The sequence below is a fragment of the Talpa europaea genome (genome assembly GCF_964194135.1).
Source record: "Talpa europaea genome assembly, chromosome: 15".
Classification (NCBI taxonomy): domain Eukaryota; kingdom Metazoa; phylum Chordata; class Mammalia; order Eulipotyphla; family Talpidae; genus Talpa; species Talpa europaea.
In genome coordinates, this window is record NC_140083.1 from 63,126,599 (window position 1) to 63,149,770 (window position 23,172).

At 45.9% G+C, this 23,172-nt stretch overlaps 1 protein-coding gene across 2 annotated transcripts in view; it reads right to left on the bottom strand.

The window, feature by feature from the left end:
- Positions 1-1,940: 1,940 nt before the first annotated feature.
- ETV6 (ETS variant transcription factor 6) overlaps positions 1,941-23,172 on the bottom strand; it is a gene marked incomplete at both ends in the record, with an annotated part of 225,586 nt that continues 204,354 nt past the window's right edge. For both annotated transcript variants that reach the window (XM_084255613.1, XM_084255612.1), the window contains 4 exons: positions 1,941-2,046; positions 9,927-10,027; positions 11,863-12,005; positions 22,294-22,839. In XM_084255613.1, coding sequence (XP_084111739.1) covers positions 1,941-2,046; positions 9,927-10,027; positions 11,863-12,005; positions 22,294-22,839 — 896 coding nt within the window. The remainder of the gene's footprint in view (positions 2,047-9,926; positions 10,028-11,862; positions 12,006-22,293; positions 22,840-23,172) is intronic.

Sequence of the window (23,172 nt, forward strand, 5' to 3'; positions counted from 1 at the left end):
TGAGCCCAATGGCTTTCAGCACAAGACAGCGATTTGGCTTATTCTTGCCAGCTGAGAGACATCGTCATCTCAGAGGGTGGAAAATGCTTAGCTGGGTGCTGTGAACGCTCTTGGAGGCAACAGTGGCACCCTGGAGTCCAGTCCTGCAAGCCCCAGGGGGGAGAGAAGCTGGCCACTGCCTGTGTCACCTGCAGTCTGAGGAGAGGCGACTTAGAGCCCCAGAGCCCTTGAGCCTGCTCACTCTGCTCGGCCCGTCCTCCCCAGCCTGGCGTCTTCCTCAGTTAAGAGGTCCTTTAGCCCGTGTGTCCCACCCCCAAGTGCCTGACTCAGCTCAGGAAAAGCTGGAGAACAAGTCTGAGGGTCTGGGAATGCTCACCCCACTACTCAGCGGGAAGAGAAGCGAGAGGTGCTCGGGTTGGTAGGTCCAAGCTTATGGGTTAAAAAGGACTGTCCACCTCACCCTGGATTCTGAACCTATGTTGAAAGAGGCCATTTAGATGGCAGGAGAAGGAGAAAACAATCTAAGACAGATCTTTAAAAACACGTGATCATCACAAGTAGGAAGGAGTGGCGCGTCCCTCATTGACAAGATTGACCTTATGTTGAGGTGAAAAAGCCAGGAAAGGGTCCATTCTGAAACAAAGGGCCTAGGATGGGTGCAGAGGAGGAGAAAGGAATGTGAGGAATTTTGTCTGCCCAGCTGGGTAAACACAGGTAGCAACAGAATGAACATCAAGACCCTCCCCTTAATGTCCTAAAGGGGACCAGGAAACCCTGGAAAAGGCTAGCAAGGGAAGAAAAACTAGTGAGGGCAGGAAAACTGACCACAGGTGGTCTTGGGGATGGAGCAGAAGACCTCTGCTTCCCTCCACCCCCCACCCTCAATAAGCTGCTTTGGGATAATAAATCCCGGCGTGGCAGCCTTTTCGCTCAGTTTGGGCACCATCAAGCCTGGCTGGTCTTTTTGTGTTTTTCATTTAGCTAATTCCAAGATGCTGGAGCCTTCCACGTCACTTGGAACCCCCTCTGATCCTGGGCTTACGTCCTGTGGAACCACCAAGCTGCAGGGTTCCCAGCCTGCTGGGCTAGCACTTATCTTTCTGGGAGACATTAGCATCTCCAGGGTTTTGGGGATGTGGGGTTGACTTGGGGGCACTGGCCACAAAGCACTCAGGCCACAGATTCCCTGTAGGTGTCAACAATTTCCGAGACTCCACGAGGCTGATGTCTCTGAAGGCATCTCAGACGCAACAGCAGGTGGGAGGGAGGGCAGCGGCTGGGAGGCAGAGAAGGAACCAGGGCGAGAGAGAGAAGAGAGCTCTCCATTTCACTTTATCTTTTTAAAAAGCATCTTTTTTTTTCTTTTCTTTTTTTTTTTGTTTCAGCCAAGACCCACCAGCAAAAGGAACCAACCTGGTCCACGTAGCAGGTAAAAGAGGAATCCGAACCCTCTCGCAAGCATCTCCTTTCCTGACCAGCTGGGCTTGCCGCACTCGGTGAGATTTGCAAAATATATATATATATATGCATATATATATCAGAGAGATACATTTCCATAGGAAAACAGCCTTGATGTCTTCCCCTGTACGAATGATGAAAAAGTCAAACTGCATGTCCTTAAGAAAAAAAAAAAAAAAAACCACGAAACTAACAGGTGACAGGGTGAGGGTGAGAAATTACAGATGGACAGATGCCAAAGGAGAAGGAAACGTGAAATGCGTGTCCCAGGCTCGCGCCCTTGGCCAGTATTCCAGCCCCGCCGTGGCCGGGGTGGGGTGGGGGGTCGTCTAAGGTGCTCTGGGTCCCTCCTGGGAAGCAGAAGTGTGGCTCCCGGGTCTGTCTCTTCCTTTCCTCCTTCTCAGCCCGCCTGCTCCAGCTCGCCTCCCGCCATGCGGGGGCGGGGGTTCCGCCAGCCTTTTGAGGTGCTGGGTTGGTTCCTTTCAGCATTCATCTTCTTGGTATATTTGCTCGTCCAGCTCCTGGGACTCAAGGTGTTCCAGACGGTCTGTTCGGCCACTCATTATTTCATCTGGGGTTTTCATAAACCTTTGGAAGGGGAATGGACGGACAAAGAGATTACATTTTCCTAAAGTTGTGTTTACTTCACCCTACCCCCTAAAAAGTAAGGCCCTGCCGCCTCATTTAGTGGGAAAGCTACCGAGCCCCAGGAATGCCAACAGTGCAGTTAGAAAAGCGGCGAAATGACTGTAAGAATGTCTAGGCTGACTGGGAGACAGAGGCGCCCTGCAGAGCATGAGCACCCCCAGCACCCCACCAATGCGGAGAACAGTCGCTTCTCTGTGCTGCTGATTTTAGGGAGATTTTACAAAGACTCCTGGGAGCTGCATATCCATTTCCATCTCAGCCCGCAGCCCAGGGAATGCATTCAAACCTTGATCTGAACTCAAAGGATACAATGAAAACTGAATGGAAAATTGTGACAATAGGGCAAGTCAGTGGCGCTTCTGGCAATGAGAAAGGCAAAGGAAAAAGAACCTTTCTCAGGGTTATGGCTGATCCACCTCCCTGCCAGCCGTTCGTCCCCTTAGGATCTTCCCTTGCAGTCAGGTCTTGTAGTAAGGCCTGTCTTCTGGTTTGTTGGGGTCACTTAGAAAAAACATCCTGATGTGTTTCAGCCACCATTTACATGGCTTGCGAAGGGCAGCCTGGGTAACAGAATCCTGCCCCTACCGGGCCTGTCCTGTCCACAGCCCCCTCTGCCTGCAGCCGGTCTGCCCCACGCACTCCGCCTGCAAGCACACATTTGCCCTTCCATGCCCTGTTCAGAAGCCTGTGATGATCACTTACCAAGTCAAGGACATGCTCCTTGTCTGCCTCTCAGCCTCCTTTCCGCTCTCCCCAAGAAATTCTATTTACCAGCATGAGCTCCCCTTGTCAGCCTGGCCTGTCTTTTTACTTTCACACCTCACAGCTGATGCCACCCTCCAACTATAAGATTTTTATACCATGAGGTATAAAACAGTTATATAAAATTTAATCCTCTACCTTCCAGAAGCTTACATCTAGCTGTGGGGAGGAGGACCTTATACAGACAATTAAAAATACAAATGATGGGCCTCCCTAGTGGCGCAAGGGGTTAAGGCCCGCGCTATGAGGTGGTCCAAAGCCTCTGCAGCATGAGTTCAATCCCCGGCCGGCCAGGGAGCAGCCCACATGGCGCAGCAGACCTCTCCTGTCTTGCCTGCTGCTCCCCTCAGCAGTGTGTTTCACTCAGTCTGCTTGTTCTGCTCCCGGTTCAGTCTTTGGTAGATCCTTTCACTCCCCTATGGCCTATGCCTTTCACTGGCCTATGCCTCAGCTCTTGGATGCATAAGTAAATCTTTTTAAAAAAATTTAAAATACAAATGATGATGTGGCAAGACCTGAGGAACACCTATGTGTGTTTGAGCAACTGAAGGATTCAAAAAGGACAGTAGGCTTGAGATGGACTGGAAGGGGGGATGGGGTGTGGGTGTGTGTGTAAATAAATAAGCAAAAGCTGAAGGGATATACCTTTCTGGCGTAGGAAAGCATGTTAGTTTGACCCAAGAAGTTTAGACATCAGCCTCCATCACAGAGGAAGTAGTAATAACGCTTTTGAAAGAATAATGCTTCCTTCAAATCCCAACAAATGCTTTCACTGGTCACCTCCACCCTGGAACATGCTGTTTAAGAGATCCTGGGAAATGTAGTTCCCAGACTTCTAGCCCCCACAACACAGGATGGAGTGGAATGGTGCTGAAGAGCCAGTGGACAGCCCAGCAGTGACAGACCCACATATGGGAAGAGCCCAAGGTAAGTCTTATTTCAAGGCTGGTTGCTTCAAACAATGGTGATGCTGCTGATGAGTAAAATAAGATTTCTGGGAGGGGCCAGGGTGCTTTCTAGAATGTGAGAAAAGGTCTGTCATGAATGTGTTCAAGATTACTAATGTGATATTAAGTGGACACATCCTATAAAAAGCTTTTAAAGTCAGATTTGAGGAGAAATTTTAGAGCTAGATATAGAGAAGAATGTAACCACTGAGGTGATAAGTGAAGCTGTGTCAGGGGGTCAGTTCATCCAGAAAAAATGTGGAAAGCAGGAAGAACAGAAGCCAAGGCTAAGTTTAGGAAGAAGGAGGAACAGAGCCAAAGCCACTCTATTTCCATTTCTTTTTTAAAAAATTGAAGGACAGGGCCTCCCCCGGTGGCGCAGCGGTTGAGTGCTGGACTGCAAGGCTGCCCGCAGCCTCTGCAGCGCCGGTTCGTTCCCCGGCGGCCGGCGAGGGTCCCACCAAAAAAAAAAAATAAAAAAAAATTGAGGGACAGCTGACAGACATTATAATGGTTTCAGGTGTGCAACAGCATGTATTGGCATTTGCATACACTGAGAAATGATCACAATGTCTATGTATCTTTTCTTACTGGCTTTCAAATTTGTAATACAAAGTTTATCCACTATTGTCCCCATGCTGTGCCTTATGTCCTCATGACTCATGAATCAGAGGCAGTTGTACCTCAAGTTCCCCCTTCCCCATCTCGTTTCTCTGATGACCACCAAGCGTTCTCTTTATCTATGAATTTGTTTTTAGATTCCACAGGTAAGTGAAAGCATACATATTTTGCCTAACTTATATCACTTAGCATAATGCCTTCAAGGTCCACCCACGGTATTGCAAATGGCAAGATTTCATTTTTTTTTTTTAAATGGCTGAGTTGATTTCCATTATATATATGTCCCACTATTTTCATCCACTCATTGATTAAACTTAGGTTGTTTCCACATTTTGACTACTGTATATAATGCTGTGATGAACATAAAGGCACATGTGATTGTGAATTAGTGGTTTCATTCTCTTTGGACAAATATTGTTTTCCATTGTGGCCGCACCATTTTCTATTCCCACCGCCAGTGTAAAGGGGTCCCTTTTCTCCACTTCCTCACCAGCATTTGTTATCGCGTGTCTTTCTGATAACAGCCATCAGCACAGGCATGAAGTGATATTTCATTGTGGTCTTGATTTGCATTTCTCTGGTGGTGATGCTGAACATCTTTTCATGGACCTGTTGGGCATCTGTAATGTCTTTTTTGGAAAAATGTCTATTTAGGACCAGTACCCATTTTTTAATTCAGATTTTTTTTTTTTTTGGTTAATGAGTTGTATGAATTCTTTATATACATGATTTGACAATATCTTCTCCCATTCAGTAGGTTGCCTTCGTATTTTGATGGTTTCCATTGCTGTGCGGATGCTTTTTATTTTGATGTCATGTCATTGGTTACTTTTGTTGCTCTAGACTTAGAAATCAAATCCAAAAAACCCACTGATCAAATCCAAAAGAAAAAACTGCACTGTCAAGGAGCCTACTGCATATATTTTCTTCTAGAATTTTATGGCTTCAGTTCTTTCAAGTCTAATACACTTAGAATTAATTTTTGTGGATGCTGTGAGATACTAGTCTAGTTTTTCTTTTGCTGTTTGTCCAGTTTACCCAATAGCATAATTGTACATTTGCTTACTCTGTGATAAATTGACCAGGTATGTGTGGGTTTATTTCTGGGCTCTGTTCTGTTCCATTCATCTATGTCTGTTTTTATGTCAATATCATCTGTTTTGATTACTACAGCTTCAAATTTTGTTTTGAAGTCGGGGAGCATGATGCTTCCAGCAATTCAAGACTGCTTTGGCTAACCAGGGTAATCTGTGGTTTCAATTGTGAAAAATGTCATTGTAATTTTGATAGGGACTGCACTGACTCTGCAGATAGTTTTGGTTAATATGGACATTTTAAGAAATATAAATTGAATCCATAAGCACAAATTATCTTTTCATTTCTTTAACTGATGTCATCTAATTTTCAGTGTTTGGGCCATATCTCCTTGCTAAAATTTATTCTAGGTATTTTATTCTTTTGATGTAACTAAATGGGATTTTCTTAACCTCTCCTTTTTTATACACCGCTAGTGTATGAAATCACACAAGCTTTTTGTACCCTCCTCTTTAGTGAATTCATTGCTTATTTCCAATGAGTTTTTGGTAGGTTTTAAGGCTCTTTGTAGATATATAATCATGGTGTCTGCATATAGTGATCATTTGACTTCTTCCTTTCCAATTTAGATGCCTTCTTTAGCTTGCCTAACTGCTCTGGCTAGGACTTCCAATACAAGTGGCAAGAATCAGCATGTTTATCTTATTCCTGATCTGTGATGAAAAGCTCAATTTTTCACCACTGAGTACAATGTTAGCTGTCATATATGGCCTTTACTATGTTGATTCCTTCTCTACCTACTTGGAGAATTTTCTATAGCTGGATGCTGAATTTTGTCAAATGCTTTTTTCTGCATCGATTGAGATACGATATCACACTGACAATCTGCAGATGTTGACCCATTCTTGCCTGCCTGGAAGACATCCCACTTGAGCACCGCACATGATCTTTTCCATGTATTGTTGAATTTGGTTTGCAAATATGTTCCCTAACCTGTAATTTTCACTTTATTTAGTCTGGTTTTTGCATAAGGCTAATAATGTTGTCCTCATAAAATGAGTTGGGAAACATTCCCTCCTCTTTCATATTTTGAAATAGTTTGAGGAGGACAGAAATTAGTTTTTTCCAGAATGGTAGAATTTACCTGTGAAGCCATCTGACCCTGGACTTTTACTTTTTCCTTGCTTTCTCCCCTATGGTTCTCCCCTACAGCCGTCTATAGTGTCATTCTTAGTTCCTTTCATGCTACCTTTTGTGTATCTACTACATCTTATGCTTTGTGGTTACCATGAGGCTCACAGATAACATTTTGTAGACTAATTTTAGTTCGCAGCAAGTTAATAATGAACATATTCTGAAATTCTACATTTTATTCCCTTTGTTTTGATGTCACATTTTACATCTTTAATTTGCATATTCCTTATCATAGTTAAAATAATTTTACTACTTTTGTCTTTAACCTTTATACTAGCTTCAATCCACTACCCTTACTATCAATTTACCTTTACCAGTGAGACTTTTACTTTCCTATGTTTTCTAGTTACTAATTACTGTTTAAGATGAAAATAAAGAAGCCCTTTTTACATTTCTTGGGAGGCTGATTTAGTAGTGGTGACTCTTTTTTGCTTTGTCTGGAAAGCTCTTTAGCTCCCCGTCAGTTCTGAATGTTAATCTTGCCAGGTAGAATATTCTTAGTTGGAAATTTTCTCCTTTGGGCACTTCATATCATGCTATTTTCTTCTGGCCTACCAAGTTTCTGCAGAAAAATCTGTGGTGATCTTATGGGCGGTCCCTTGTATGTAACAAGGTGTTTTTCTCTTGTTGCTAATAAGAGTCTCCCTTTATCTTGAAGCTTTAACATTTGATTACAATGTATGTTGGTGGTATGGGGTATCTTTGACTTCATCTTGTTTGAAAGTCTGAGCTTTCTGTTTTTCTCCAGGGGTAGGGAAGTTTTCAAGCATTACTTCAAGCACAGTTCTGCCCCTTTTCGCTCTTCTGAACCCCACTAATGTGAATATTACTCCTTTTGCTGTTGTCCCATGGGTTCCATTGCTATCTTCATTTTAAAAAATTATTTTGTCTGAGGTTCTCTGGTTGGATAATTTGCACTGCATTGTCTTTCAGATTACTCATTCCTTCTGCTTCATCTAGTCTGCTTGAACTTCTGCCTTGTACACTTCAGTGATTGATTCTTCAGTTCTACAACTTCTGTTTAGTGCTTTTATTTTCTCTTTGTTGTCTCTCTTCATTTATTTGCCCAAGCTTGGTGAGCATTTTTATGATCTTTACTTTGATGACTTCACCAAGTAATTACTTACTGAAATAAGGTCATCCCCCCACCCCCTGGGGGTTTTATTCTTTCATTTGGAACAAATTCCTGTCCCCTCATTTGCCTGACACTGTGTTTATTTCTAGATGAAACAACCTTGTCTCCTAGTCTTGAAGGATTGGCCTTGTGTAAATGAACATTATCCTTTAACCTTGTCCTAGCTCTTTGTTGTCTCTCAAATCTTTGTAATTGCCTGCACAGCTGATTTTTTTCTTGGTAGGTCTCAACTGTTGAAGGCCCCTGTACTATTTGTTTTAGGTACATGGGCACAGAAATACCATCCTCCCTTGCCACATGTTCAAGGGGCGTCCTCTGTGGGCTGTAGGAGGAGTGCCAAGAGCGGGTGGCCTGGACTGGCTGTGAAGGCCACAGGTCAGTACAGAGTCTGCAGCGGCTCATCCTCTGGTGCCAGGTTGCAAGAATGGCATCTCATATCTCCATGGGTGCCTGCTCCACCAGCAGATGCCTTAAGGTTAGCAAGTGGGTCTCCTTCACCTTCATCCAGGGCACCTGCTTTTGTACTGGGTCCTTGGGTGAATGAGTCTGTTTGAGCCCTTTAAAAGTGGAATCTCATTTCTATAATCCAACAGGTCTTTTGAACTTCAGCCCTGCTGTTTTTCAAAGACAGAGGTTTTGGAGGCTCCCCTCTGGTACAAGTCCCAAGTCTTTAAAGCCCTGTGCTATCTGCCTAGCTACTGCCAGCACCTTCACACAGTTTACAAGAACCCTGATCCAGTTTTTGAGGCTCCAGAGAGCTGCACTGGAGTGAGCTACTTCCCTTAGGCTCCTGATGGATTGGGCACAAAGCCCCTTTTTTCTCAGGAAGAAACTCCCCATTTGAGATAAACCTCTCATTTGTGGGTCAGGGTATGGGGGCCCTATGGGAACCCCAGAGACCATGTCTCTGCTACCTGTACCTTTCTCCAGGTGGTCCTTTTATCCTTTGCATGGAGGTCCTGCTCAGCCAGTTTTCAGTCTTGTCTTACTGGGAACTGTCTCTACATAGTCATGTACTGTGTTCTAGGAGACACGTCGTACTGTGACATTGTTACTGTGTGAACAGCATAGGGTATTTACAAAAACCTAGATGACGCAGCCCACTGCACACCTGGCTGTATCCAGGGACCTGTACCTTTCTGTGCCACCGTCTTGAACTACTTCCTCTTTCTACTTCCTGAATAGCCTCTACTGTTTCTTTTGAAGATTTCTATTGTTTTGACCACCCCTGCGTGACCATCTCTTCCCAGTGTGAAGGCTCTCTGCTGACAACCTGTTCCAGTAACTACCTGTGTTCAGAGTGTCACTTTGCACCTGTGAACAGGTTGTTCCAAATCCATCTCTAGTCCCAGCTGTAACTGTCTTCAGTCTCATTTTCTCCCAACCTCTCCTGCGTGTCTCCATGTCGATTAGCACCCATGTAGGCCTACTTCTCCCTCTCCCTTGATGGCTGAAACCATGCTGGAGAGGAGACAGATCTAATCTTCGTGCTTGGGACTCAATAGTTCTGTAAAAATCCTCATGGGAGGAATTCTGTAGGAAGGAATGTCTAGCACCCCCAGACACTCCGGATCATGAGGTGCTGTCATACATACACTGACCTCATGGCTCACCTCACACACACCCCTGAAATAAAAACTTCTTGAATCAACTCAGGTGACATGATAGATACAGCCTGATATCTTCAACTCTATCCTAAGCTGTTCCATTTCCTTTAAAAAATGTGAAGGACTCACAATCTATTTCAGAATCACTCCTGGGTCATGACCTCTGCTGTTGGACAAATGCTGGTTCAGAAACGAGTTACCAGGCTTGCTAACCCAGGAGTCAAGGTGCCTCTGGTTGTTCCCTTTATGCTAAATTTTAATAATCGGTAATACTATATGATCACTTCATTATTTTAGATGCGAGTCAGGCTGTATTTATTTGGCTTTATTGGGCTTTGCTCTAGGGCAGGCAGAAATATCACCACTTCCCCCTTAAATCCTGATCAAGCAGCACCTGGGCCCCAAATGCTGGTTTTCAGGATCTTGGCAGGTAAAGATCTGAACAGTCTCCCTCCTCCCTCTTATTTAAAGCAAACAATATCCTCCCAAAAGAAGGAAAGGAGAAAAAGGAAGTGCTACCTGAACAAAAGCCTTTGTCCTGGCTCCTTCCTGATAATGTTTAGTTTGTAGTAGTGGCGCAGGGCTCTGGACATTTTCTCATAGGTCATGTTTGTTCTGTTCTGTTTGTTCAGAGGAGGAAGAGAGAAAAAAAAGCACAAAGACACAATGAAATAAACCTCAGCAAAGGCACTGGGGGCAAAGTGGGGTGGGGGGGCTGTTAAAATAAAAGCTTCTCAGCTGCTCGCAGGGCCTGCCACTCTGGGAAAGCTACCTGCTAATCTGCGGGCGCCCAGGCCCGGCGTTCCCACCCTGTTGCATTGACACAAGCCGTGGCCAAGGTTTCTCCTGAGGTGAATCGCCCTTTGTCAGGAGCCCCGGCCTGCTCACTCCTGGCTGCTCTCAGAGCCCAGCCCTCATTTCCTTTTCCCAGGACTGCTCTCTGTGGTGCCCACGGAATTTCCTGCACTTCCTCTTATCTGTGGGGCATCCTTCACCTTCTGACCCACAGACAATTTTCTTTTGGTTGCAATGACCTTTCTCAAACTGAGGTTTCTGGATTGTCGTTTTAAGGAAGAATTTTTTTTCTTTAAATTCCTGTTGTGGAAGCAAGGGCGGAGCGGGTGGGAGCCCACGGGGAGTGTGCTCGTGACCCCTGCCCGGTGGTACATGTAGGAGCCCGGCCTTGCCTCACGGCCTCCTATGCTGGGCCAGCAGGGCTTGGCCGAGCCCCACAGCTACCCGTCTAGGTTTGTGGTTCCCCAATTTTAGCGGCAACACTGATTTATTTCATCATGTGTGTGAACTGGCTTCTGAGTTAATTCTATGGTGCTGTGGTAAGAACACTTGCCCTGAGGCGCACCCTTCACACACTCTGAAGAGCATGACACAGTGGTGTGACCTGGAGGGGCTTGTGGGGCCCTGGATCTCTCGAGCCTTCTCACCTTGCTTGACGGAACTTTATGCTCCTTGATTAGCAACCCGTCTCCCCTCCTCTCAGGCTCTGTCCTCCTTGACTCCATGACGAGCCATTCCTAGTGCAGGTGAGTCAGGCAGTATCTGTCCTGCTCAGCTCACTAGGCTGATGTCCTCAGGGCCCACACATGTGGTCTACACTGCAGGGTTTCCACCTTTTTAGCCTGACTAATCCTTCACGGTAGGGACAGAGCCTGTTCCTTCTCCTTTTACCAGCCTGTTTTAGGTACTTTTTATATCTATACATTGAACCGTTTTCCTAAGTACAACAAGCTTTTCTTGATACTAAGACAATCGTTTATTATAGTCCATCTCCCCAGTGTGGAAACTGTTGGTAGAGAGAGTGGAGATAGAAGAGAGAGGTGGAGAGTGGAGGGAGATTGGGAGGAGGAGAGAGGAAATAGAGTGGAAGGGGAGAGTGTTGAGAGAGGGGGTGGGACAATGTAGAAGAAGAGAATGGAACGAGGAGCGCGTGGAGACAGATGGGCGAGGTAGAGCTTGGAAGAAGTGTTGGGGAGAGTGGAAGGGGAGAGATGGAGAGAAGGGAAAGTGTGGAGACAGTAGAGCGAGGAGGAGAGAAATGGAAAGAGGAAGGGACCAAGGGAAACAGATCACCAGGAGTGAGACGGGCTGAGATTCTCATGGAAAGAGAGAGAGTGCGAGACAGAGGAGGAGAGCTGGAGAGAGACCGGGTGTGAGACAGATATATAGAAACTGATGGCAAGAGAGGTGGACAAGAGCCAGAGCCGGAGTGTGGGTGAGGGCGCGCGCGGTGCCCAGTCCTACGGAGCAGGCCCGTGCGGGTCAGCGGCTCGAGTAACAGATCGGCTCCATCTTTCCATCCCTTCGCTCTGATCTTTGCCCGCTGAGGGATAAAGGAAGTGATTCTGGGCGCACTCAGGGAGGTGGACGATCATCCTCCCGCCCTGGAGGAGACTGGCCCGGGACCCGGTTTACAAAGCAGACACGGGGCGCCCTTTACCTTATGGTTCCCCCACAGTCGAGCCAGTCCGTTGGGATCCACTATCCGGAATATTTTGGATTCTTTGTCCTCCCATCGGATGAAGTTTTCGTACCGGCTGTCAGACAGCAACTGATAGACGTAATCCCACAGCAGCCTGCAGTCTACGGAGGAAAAGGACAAGGAAACACTTGAAAGTGTTTCTAGTGGAGGCACCAAGAACAGGCATCAGAAAATACTGGAGTAACTGCTTTGAAAGCAGATTTGACAATTCTACTTCCTGTTTGCCAGCAAGACATCAAGGCCAGGTGAGATCTGGGGGCAGGGCACTGACTAGGACTCTGAGGCACCCAGGCCCGCGCCTCCCACTGTGATGGGGTCATGGAGGCTGTGACCTTGGCACTGAAACTGGAGCACGAGAGAGATACAGACGGAGATGTACAGAGCGATAGAGACAGACACAGAGAGGGAGAGATAGACACAGATTCAGAGAAACAGAGACAGGGAAACAGTTGGAGAGACAGAGACAGAAATGGATACAAAGAGACAGATGTATAGAGTGACACAGAGACAGAAATAGATACAGAAATGGAGAGATAGATGTATAGAGCGATACAGAGATCTAGACAGAGATACAGTGAGAGATAGTTAGACACGTATAGAGACAGATGTACAGAGCGATAGACAGGGAGAGACAGAAACAGAGATGGAGAGAGAAATGGCGAAAACAGCGAGAGAGAGAGAGATGGACATATAGAAATACAAAGATAGACAAAAATAGAGATACGGAGACAGAAATACAGAGAGATAAACAGATGGGGAAACAGACATACAGAGACAGATGTACAGAGCAATGGAGACAGACAAATAGATACCTAGAGAAACAGAGATAGACAGATAACATCAGAGATACAGAGATAAACAGGGAGAGAGACAGATGGTAAGACAGATAGAGAGCTAGAGATACAAAAAGAGAGATATAGAAATAGATCCAGAGACATATACAGAGACCGAGAAATAGAGACAGAGATACAGATGGAGAGACGGGGAAAGAGACACAGATACAGAGATGGAGAGACAAAGAAACAGATGGAGAGACAGACGTTCAGACCATGGGAGGGTGGGCCCTGAAAGTGGGTTACAAACAGGTTGGCAGACAGAGCCCAAGGGTGCTCAGACAGGTGCGTGCCATCCATGGTGGGGGGGAGGGTGACAAGAGCAGACAGGGGTGGGGGCTAAAACATGTCAGAAAAGGCAGCAGCATGTGCCGCGTGATTTTTCAGAAAGGACGCAGATGTCCTCACGGCAGCATTCTGTGCCGATCTGGAAACTGGGCACAGTGGGAAGGAACCCGCTGCCACAGCTCACTTTCTCCCTTTGTGGCACTTGTGCTCCATCACTGGCTCAGGGGATAGAAAAATCCAGAGCTGTGGACTCTTAAGGACACAGGCTGACTTCCTTTCCCTCCCTCTAGCGTCTCTCCCAGCAGAGCCTGCGGTGGGGTCACGGCTCTAGGTTCTCCAGCCTCAGGGCTGGGCGCCAGTGCCCAGGTGCCCCCTGCTGATTCCGGCAGTTTGGAGGGACCAGCCAGAACAGCCGGGTATCACCGTCACGTAGGGCCAGTCATTTACACACATCAACTCTAACCTCTAACACCCAAGGTGACTGGGATGTGAGCCCTGGGACTTCTTTTCCATGTGGGGTGAAGCCTGGCACACCTGGGCGAGGAGTGTCCAACCAAGACAGCCTATTTAGGGCCGACACCCTCACAGCCCAGAGATGAAGTGCCCAGCTCTGGGGCTTTTACCAGGGGAACTGAGCCAGGTGAGCGTGGGCAAGGTGCTTCACCTCCCAAGGTTCTGCTCCTGCTTCGCGAAACAGGAAACACCCCACTTCCTCTTTACAGAGTAATGAAAATAGCAGTGACATTGACTGGGCGCGCTCGGCAGGCACAGGGCTGAGCCTGCCTCTCACCCCACAACGCCCTAGCAGGGAGGTGCCCTTGCTGTCCCTATATGGTGGATGAGGAGGTTGGGATGCAGCCCCAGGGGGGACCCTAAGTTCCGTGTGACTCTGAAGCCCCCCTCCTGATGCAATTTCTATTTGCAGAGAAGCTGCTTCACAGGTAAAGAACTCCCAAAGCAAGGGTTAACCCCACTCAATGTAGCCTCCGAGACCCTGCTTGCTCTCTCCACAGCACAACTGACATTTCCAGGAGGCTTCATCTTTCAAGGAATTACCGTTGAACTTCACATGACCATAAATTACTAGTAGCACCTGCCCACCCCAGTGATCTGTGTCTGAAAATTTATGTGATCTGTGATTTATTCTGCTTTAAAATACCGAAACCATATTCATGGAATCTGCACCCCATTCTACCAGAAGCTGATCAGATACTTCCACCCCCACAAGAATTCTTTATTGCCAGAGGTAGGGGAGAGAAAAGCAAGGGGACCAATTCTAGTATCATAAAGTATCTTGAGATGTCAGTGTCGCCCTATTGCAAAGAGAGAACCATCTAGCTTGTTCTTAGGATGACTCTAGTTTTCTAGGCAAAGCAGTGAAATCCGCCGTGTCTCAACCTCCCTTGGCACCTCCTTGTTTTGTAACATTTTATGACAAATGAAAAATAGAGAATTGCGCTATAATTCAATTGTGCAGTTTGTTTCTCACCACCAAACAGCAGATACCTTTAGATTTTCCACAGTCTTATTCAACTGGAACACATCTGCTATGACCAACTATTATCACAGAAAATATCAGTACATGAGAAAAACAGGGGGGTCTATATCTCATTCGTTTGCTCTTTCCCTACAGGCTCACAAGCATTTGATCACAGAGGCTTGATGACACCCTTGGGCTCATCTCAATGAGGAATGTGATTCTCTAGTCCCCTCTCTTCGTCCATCATGAGGTATTTAATAATACAGAAATCTCTATATCAAACTATACAAGACAGCCAGATAAGGTTGCCCATACGAAGGTGAGCAATATACTGGCAGTTCTTAGCTTCGGGCTTTCTGGAGCTTAAACACCACCATCCATCCACACGAGGCTTTTCCCTTTACTGTCTTGGCATAAAATACTTCTCAAAAATATACCCCATTCCTCTGAGTAAGAGCTTTAACCAGCAGGGGGCAGGGACCACACTAGTTTTTCTGAGACTTTTATGTAAACTATTTACTAAAAAAGATCTAGAATGTTATTTGCTCTTTGGTGAGTAAACAAAGGGCTTACCAGAGAATAGATTTTACCTGTTTCAAGAATATTTGATTTTTACAAACTTTGTCTCATAAATATGAAAATATCCCAAAACACGCTGCCAACTGGTCGTTGTAAATCACATTTAATCCAGCAAAGCCAACATTAGTGTTATTACTCAGCCATGTGAACAGTCAAGACATGTTGACTTAGTTACTAATGGAGGCAGCAACAGGAATTTTGAGGCATAAAGTTGTTTCAAACTCAGATCCTAAGAGGCTTTTCTAACACTATTGATTGGTTTCTCTAGTTAAAATTATTTTATCATCTGGCATAACTGCCTGACCACCTAAGTTTTTCTTTTTTTATAATTGAAGTTCAAACCATATGAACTATTCTGAGGATTCCTTTGATCTTCTGGCGGCTGTTACTATGACCTACCTGTGATTTCTCAGCTTTGCTGAAATCTACGCCTGCACAGACAAATGCTCTCTATTCATCAATAAAGATACTTCATACTCTATAGAGTTTGGTGAGTTTTGTAATAAACAAAAGTTTGCCCATTACAAAACAACTGAACATACATGTGAACAACTTTTATATGAGGTGTTCATTAATTTTAAGTGTATTTCTCTAAAACTAAAGGGCCATCTATATCAAGGCAAGTGGGTATTTTAAAGAAATGTCCATTTTTGGATTGTCTCCTCCATGACAGGAAGTTTATAAAAGGGTTTATTTAGCCAGAGTGAAGTGGCAATTTCAAATTGCAGAAAGTGTTCTCTCTCTCTTTCCTGCTGGGTGAAGAGCCTTGGCTATCCACAGCTAAAAGCCATTGTAAAAGTCCCTTCCTGTGGCTAAGGAGAAATATTTTCACTCCTACGTCTGTCTCTTACCAGAGACACATTATATAAATTCATTGAGCAGAGATTGTGGAAAAAATGGGCAATTCACACACCACCAACATGGTTTCTAATGCAAAAAAAAAAAAAAAAAAAAACCCAAAAAATCCCACGCTGGACAAAACTGATGTACAAAAAAATCTGAGTGGGCAGGTCATTGAATAAGGGAATATTTAATGATGGTGGGTAGTTAAAATTTCAGCAAAGCTTGTAAGAAAGTAATTTTATGTTGTTTGAACTGTCCAAACGGAATCTTAAATGAAGGACTGCAAAATGCCCCAACAAGGAGAGGTTGAGTGTCCCTGTTGCATTTCAATTTCAGCAACAAAACAGGGTAAGTAATGCGCCAAAGAAATTGTAGATTGGGTACAAAACAGCCAGTAGGAAGATTCTGAACTCACCTTCTCCCATGACACAACAAATCTACAAGTACATACAGAACAATTCACTCTGAAACAGACCTGAATCTCCACAACAAGGAACAAAAAGGCCACCTGGGGTAGGAGAGGCAGGACCACTGTGACCCATGATTGGGAAGGATACCACGATTAAGGTGCATCTCCCTGAGAAGCAAGAAATTGGTGCTACACATCAGGTACCCCAAAACTTGTAGCAGAGTTCATGTCAGGAGAAACACAAACCTCTAGAGAATAAAGATTCCTCTTAAAGGTCAACACAAAGATACATTTGCCTCAGGAACCACAATAAAGCAGCACCCATCTTTCAAGGGGAATCATTTGCAAACCTTAAAATAGCAGCAAGCTGGGGGGGTTCTCTCCAGGGATGGTGGGAACCACTGTATCTTGTGGCACTTGTTCTGGTGGGTGCCATTACTGTTCTCTTTCTAACCTATGAGTGCAGCGGGATCATCGCCCTGGTGAATTAAGCCCAGAATGAGAAAGCCAAATGATTTCACTCATAGGAGGAAGATAAAGAAAAAAAGCAAATGAACTAAAAAACCAAAGGAACCCTTAGACTTTGGGTTCCTGCTGGTTACCTGAGGAGAAAGGAAAGATTGGGGGGAAGAGGGTGGGAGGAATGGGCACAAGGATCAATTTTATAATGGTAAATGGTACTGGGTGTGGTATGTACATTTATCAAGACGTGGAGCTGTATTCCTGAAACTTACATCATTTTCTAAACCAATGGCAAATTTTAAAAAATTAAAGTACTTTATTTGGGTGGGTCCTGGACTTTGAACAATCAAATCTGTGCAGACCTCCAAAACCTCCACTATGTGGAACACATGAAGAGCTATGAATGGATTATAAACTAGTGTCCTAATGAATCTTGCCCTTAATCCAAAAATCCGTTCAGGAAGCAAGGAAGGGGTAAGCAGACAGGAAATCTGGTGACTCAGGTTTTAATGGAATTGAAGATCTTGAAAAGAAAATGAAAATAACTTAAATTTTTCTCTTACCACTTAGCTGTCTTTAGTTAGAACCAAAGCAGGAACTCAAGGGGCTTGACAGCAGAAAGTAAGAGGGATGCTGGCTGATGTCAGCAAAGACGTAAAACTTGGCCTTTAGACGTGCTGTCCCCATGACCTAGCAAAAGGCCTGGCACACAGGGATATGGGACAGTTTTGAAGACATGAATGAATGATTAAACCACATCATTCCAGGTATGCAAAGCACCATTTTCTTTTAAGTTTAGCTGGGTTTTGCATATGCTAATGATGTCATGGTGACTATTCTGACTGGGTCTGCAGACAGCCTGAGTCCAGAACTTTTCTCCTGTCTTACATCCCCTGCTGCTGTTCCTTCCACGTGGTCTCAGACGCGCGCCAGTATCTTGGGCAAGCCCTCCAGTGCAGGGGCAGTGTTCCTGCCTTCGCCTCGGATTCTACGCACGCTGACCACACAGCTGCACAGTGCTGAGCTAAGGCGCCCCTTAGTAAAGGTTAGGTTTGCTGGCCATTCAGTCTTTGCTGCAAACACTCCACCCAGGCACAGCACTGCAAAAGCAGCCGGGGAAAGGCCCTGGCTGGGTGCCGATAAAACCTGACTTACAAAAACAGGCAGTGGCGGCTGATCTGGCCCATGGGCCAGAATTGTCAATTCCTGCTCTAGGCTCCTAGGTTGAAGAACACTGGTTGAAAGGTTGAGAACACTGAACTCTTGGTATTCCTCATCTATTAAAAAACCCTCCTTTGAGATGCTGAGATGAGGGATGGCATCCTAAACATGAATTTCAATACAGAGCTGATTCTTAAACAACACAGCGTTGACCTACGCAGGTCCTGACCTTCCATGGTCTGTGGTATTTTGTCCACATTTCCATGCAAAGATTCAACCCTTAGCTGGGTGAATCTGCAGACGTGGAGGCCAGATCTGAGTATACTCAGGTTTTGGTAGGGGGTGGGTATCTTACAACGACCCCCCTCAGATACCAGGGGTCAAATGTAGTTAAGCTTCTGAGAAGTAAAGTTATATAGGGGCTTTCAAATTCGAGGGGGAGAAAGGTGAGGGGGTTTCCCTACCCTCATGCTGTTCAAGAGTCACCTGTATACTGAAAACATGACTTGGCATCACTAATGCTGAATCCTGTCAACCCTTGGTGCTCACAGCCAGTACACTCTGGCTATAAAAACAGGGTGAGATGTGGACCAGGAAGGCTTTTAAGGGCTGAGAAAAATGTTGGAAGGTGGACAGACTGCAACCCCCTTCCCCCCCTGACCCCCTGGCAGTGTCTTCCTGAGGATCATACATAGAAAATAAGCAGAGAAAGACGAAACTTGCTAATTGTTACATCTAGCACTGTCTAGCCAATAAAAATAGAGACGAGGAGTCTTGACTATGTCCTATGTTAAACTCTCCTCTATAAATGGCAGCCATTCCACCTTGTGAAACCAGGAACACTTCTTATCCTTTGGAAAAAGAAGTGACACCTTTAAAAATAAGCTTCAGGCTTTATTCCACTAGATGTAAACTGTCAACTACCTACCGAATTTCCTTCATTAGTTGAATTTTTCTACCAGGCGGAAAATACCTAAGCAAACCATTAAAACTTTGCATGCAATCTCTTACTTGTATGATGCATCCCAATTTCAGAGATATTAGAAAGTGAAGAAAAACAAAAATTGATGAAAGATGATGGATTGACTGATCTGGACTCTTGGATTGACATTTCTACCTGAAATAAAAATACTGTGGTCCTTATCTTGCTTTGGGGTTTGCTCCTTTCCTTTCATCTCCAGCTGCCCTTTGCTCAGCAGTAACCTGAGCCCAGTTAAAGCCAGCGCCTCCACGCAGCCTTCCCTGACACCCTACACCCGACTCTCACCTACAGCGAGTGCTTAAGGGGAGTCCCTCAAAGACACCGCCTACCACAGGTACACCCGATGAGCTCAGTCAGCTCTTGATCAAGCTCAGCTTTTACACCTCCTTAAACCCCCGCCCCCAGGACTGCAGTTCAGTGCCTTAAACACAGGGATCCACATGCAGAAATCCTAGTGTACCCAAGCAATTTACAGCGTAATGAGTAAGATGTTGGCTTTGCCCTCTGATCCATACTCACGGGAGGTGCTTCTCTCTCCCCTGTGGGCACGGTATTCATCAGTGTGGCTGACATTCAGCAGGACCTCAATTCCTGCCTGTACTGTGCTATTTAAAAAGCTGAAGGAACTCCATTTTCTCATCTAACAGCTGCTTGATGGGGATTTGAAGGATTTTTATGGCTGTTCAGTCATGAAAGAACTTTACATTGTGCCTAGGAATTACCCAATGAATTCACCTCCAATAAGTGGAATCAATTTTACAAGGGTCTGAGGAATCCAAAAGGATACCAAAGGGGTCAGATTACGGAGACAGGGATGTCCCCTGTGGTTGCTCTGCGTAAGTTCTGGAGTCAAGACTGGGGGTGGCGTAGACTTTCAGAGCTGGAGACTAGGTTTTCCAACCTGCTCATCTCACCCCTGGGAAAAGCAAGGCTGTTCAGTTAAATCAGTTAATTCTGGACTTGATTAGTTAAAACACAGGTCTGGAGAGTTTTAATCTTTTGCACATAGCACTAGAACATTAATAATGAATAATTTTAGGGGATTCTAGCATATTGAAGGAGCTAACAATATATTCCCCACAAGGATGTGCATCCTGGTGTTACTTTACATGAATAGTTTGACTTTCTAGAGTCGGAAAGAAAAGCACACCTTTCCATTTTCTGTGCATTCCTGGGATAGAAGGGGCATCCACAGGCACCAAGGTTCATCACGTGATTTGTACAATATTCCATGGAGCGTCTTACTGATGAGACAGCATCCATCACCAAATGATTCTGATATTCAGGAGCACAATTTTAAAAAATAGCATAATTTTCAAGAGATGAATATTTTAAAATTTACAACACCTACAAGGAGGAAAATAACCCCAGAAATCTAATAATTTAACCATCATGATGTATGGGCTCACTTTAGAAGCCAGGAAGTCCAGGGCAAAGATGGGTCTGGTGGGGGATCCAGGCCCAGGAGGGCAGCACTATGGAGAGCGGCCAGTGGGGGGCGGCATGATGGCCTGCAGAAGCCAGCACCCAGCCTGCATTTGATCTTAGCCTCTAAGGGTTCAATGTCCTCTGTCCGAGTGGCTTTTCTGCATAAAATGAATCTAGTAGTAAAAAGCTACCAAAAGAGCTGTACTGTGAATTATAAAGGAGATAGTCTCTGCAAAACATCCAATACCGTTGTACCAATCACCAAGACACCGGACAAGAAGTCAGCCTACAGACAGAAGGGTCTCCCCAGGAAAGCACAAGACAGGCCATTTATAATATTCACAGCAACAAACAGACCCGACCCTCTTTCTCCAACTCTCAAGGGAAATTCACATATTTTGCCTAAGCGCTCTGCTTCTTTATCCCCTGTTCTTGGCCTACAGTTTCTTTTTTTATTACTACAAACACACTTACAGATAGGCTAAGGTAGAGAGACTGATAATGAACCCCTGGGCATCCTTCACCCAGCCAGACAGCTCAAGGCTCATCTCATTTTATGCAAACCTCACCCCTTCTTCAAGTCCAGCCCTGTGGGATCATTTGCACCAAATCCCAGAGCAAATTGTTTCATTTTTCAGTTTCTTAAACACCTAAGTCTTATTTCCTTGCCTTTTAAGCTTCTTTATTCAAAATTCCCGATGTAGATTATAACAACTCTGATGCAACACGGGGGCCAGAGAGCAATTCAGAAGAAAATGATTTAAATAGAAATACCTGAGTCGAGGTGGAGGTCACTGAAGTAGCCTGGGGGTCAATGTGTCTGGCTCCTTCCTGGGGTTCAGGCTGCTGTCGGTGGTGTCAGTTCATGGAGGAAGGGGCACTTACTTCTCCCCTTCCCTGAACAGGTCTGACTTCCCCTGCCTCTTGCCCATGACTAAAAGCATAAACCTCTCAGCTTTGAGCTACCTCTTTGCAAAGTCTTCCTGGGTCCTCCAGTCAAGATGCACCTTCCCGTTGCTTTGTTTCTATAGCACTTAATTATCCCAGCACAGTAAGTGTTCGAGCAGTGCTGAGGTACTGAATGAAGGAGATCTAGGACTTACTGAATTCTGCTTTCTCTCTCGTTAGTCATGTCCACATCTGTCCCTCGCAGTAAATTTTAAATTCCTTGAGGAGTGCTAGATCAGTTGTGTCCCCTACTGCCTAATGTATTTACCTGTGATTAGTAGGTGCTCAATAAATGCATCTTGAATGGAGAGACTCTAAGGAACAGCTAATCTTGCATTCTGGAGAATGACTTCATGTAAATGATAGGTGGCCTAGCAAAAATACAACATGTAGAATTTTTCAATGGTTTCCCTTCTTAGGTAAGCTAATTTGGGCTTGTCATCATAAAAGCCAAGGAATTTGGGAGTGGTTTCCCCAGTGCAAATGGCTCACAGTACCTGCCTGCTACCCCACCATTCAATTTTCCTCTCCTACCGCCTCCCAAGGTGAAGGCTACATGGAGGATGGAATTACAGGCCTGAATCTGAGACAAAGGTTCTTTATGCTGTGCCTGGTCATTAATTAGCTGCTGGAAACTTCAGGACAGGGCCATTAACATGCTCATAAACCTTTTATTTTAAATGTTTTCGCTTAGCCATGATTCTGATGTGACTCTCCTTGTACGCTGGACGTAGGACATTTGTTTCTGAACATTTCTGAGGCTCATTAACTACTCCATCCCAGTGGCTCATTAACTAGCCCATTAGGGATTTTGCCTCATCCAGGCAGAAGCCTCCGCTTGCCCTGGCAGAGCCTTTGAGGGCACTAATTGGGCTGGTGTGAGCTAGCTGCAAGGCTCCAAGGAGAGACCCAGCCCTGTCAGGTCCCTCTGCACATCCCCAGGCTGAAGCGGTGACGCGAGGGGAGGCTCACTCACCTGCTATTCTCCCAATGGGCATGGCGTGCTCCTCGGGCGGGGAGACAGACACCATGATGTGATTCATGTAGGCCAGGTCCTCCCGATGCGACAGGTTGATGGGCTTCCCTTCCCGGTGCAGCCCGTCCTCGGAAAGCCGTGACTGTTTGAAATCCACCGAGTGCCGGGGGTTCAGGATCAAAGGGTGCATGATGGGGCTGGGCATCAGCTGGATCACGCGGGTGCTCTCCTGCCGGGGGCTGGAGGGCTTCTGGTGGGACTCCGAGGACGGTGGGCAGTGATTATTCTCCATGGGAGACACGGACAGGGGGTATGGCTCCTGGTGGTTGTTCTCTTGATGGAGCCTTGGGCCCTGGGCCCTCTCGGCCGGGGAGAGGCGGCGGATCATGTTGTCCAGGGGGGAGCGGAGGGGCCGCTGCTCGGGGTCGGGAGAAGGCCGGTGGTTGGTGGTGATGGGTGACCTGGAGCGGTGCAACAGTTCAATGGTGGGGGGGTTGTGGTGCACACTCTCCACGGACGGCCTTGGGGGCCTCTGGACACAGTTATCTGTGGAGCAGAGGGAAAGACCATCACAGACTGGGGTGAGCAGTCAGGAGGGACCTGCTGTGGTTTAAAGGTGGCAAACGGTGGGGCTGGGTATGTTCCGTGTCACGCCCTTCTCCCGGGAGGCAGCGTGTCTTTGCCATTGCTTAGAAAACATTCGAGTGCACATATTTCAAATTCTTTTCCTACTGCCGGACCCGGCTAAGAATGTCCACAAGCATTCCATTAATCACCTGCTAGTGGCTTATAAACACCATGAAGCCAAATTTTCCCTCTTTATCTATTTGTTACTTGACACTTCGGTGTGGCTTTCAGGGCCCCTAAGGGTTTCTTTCC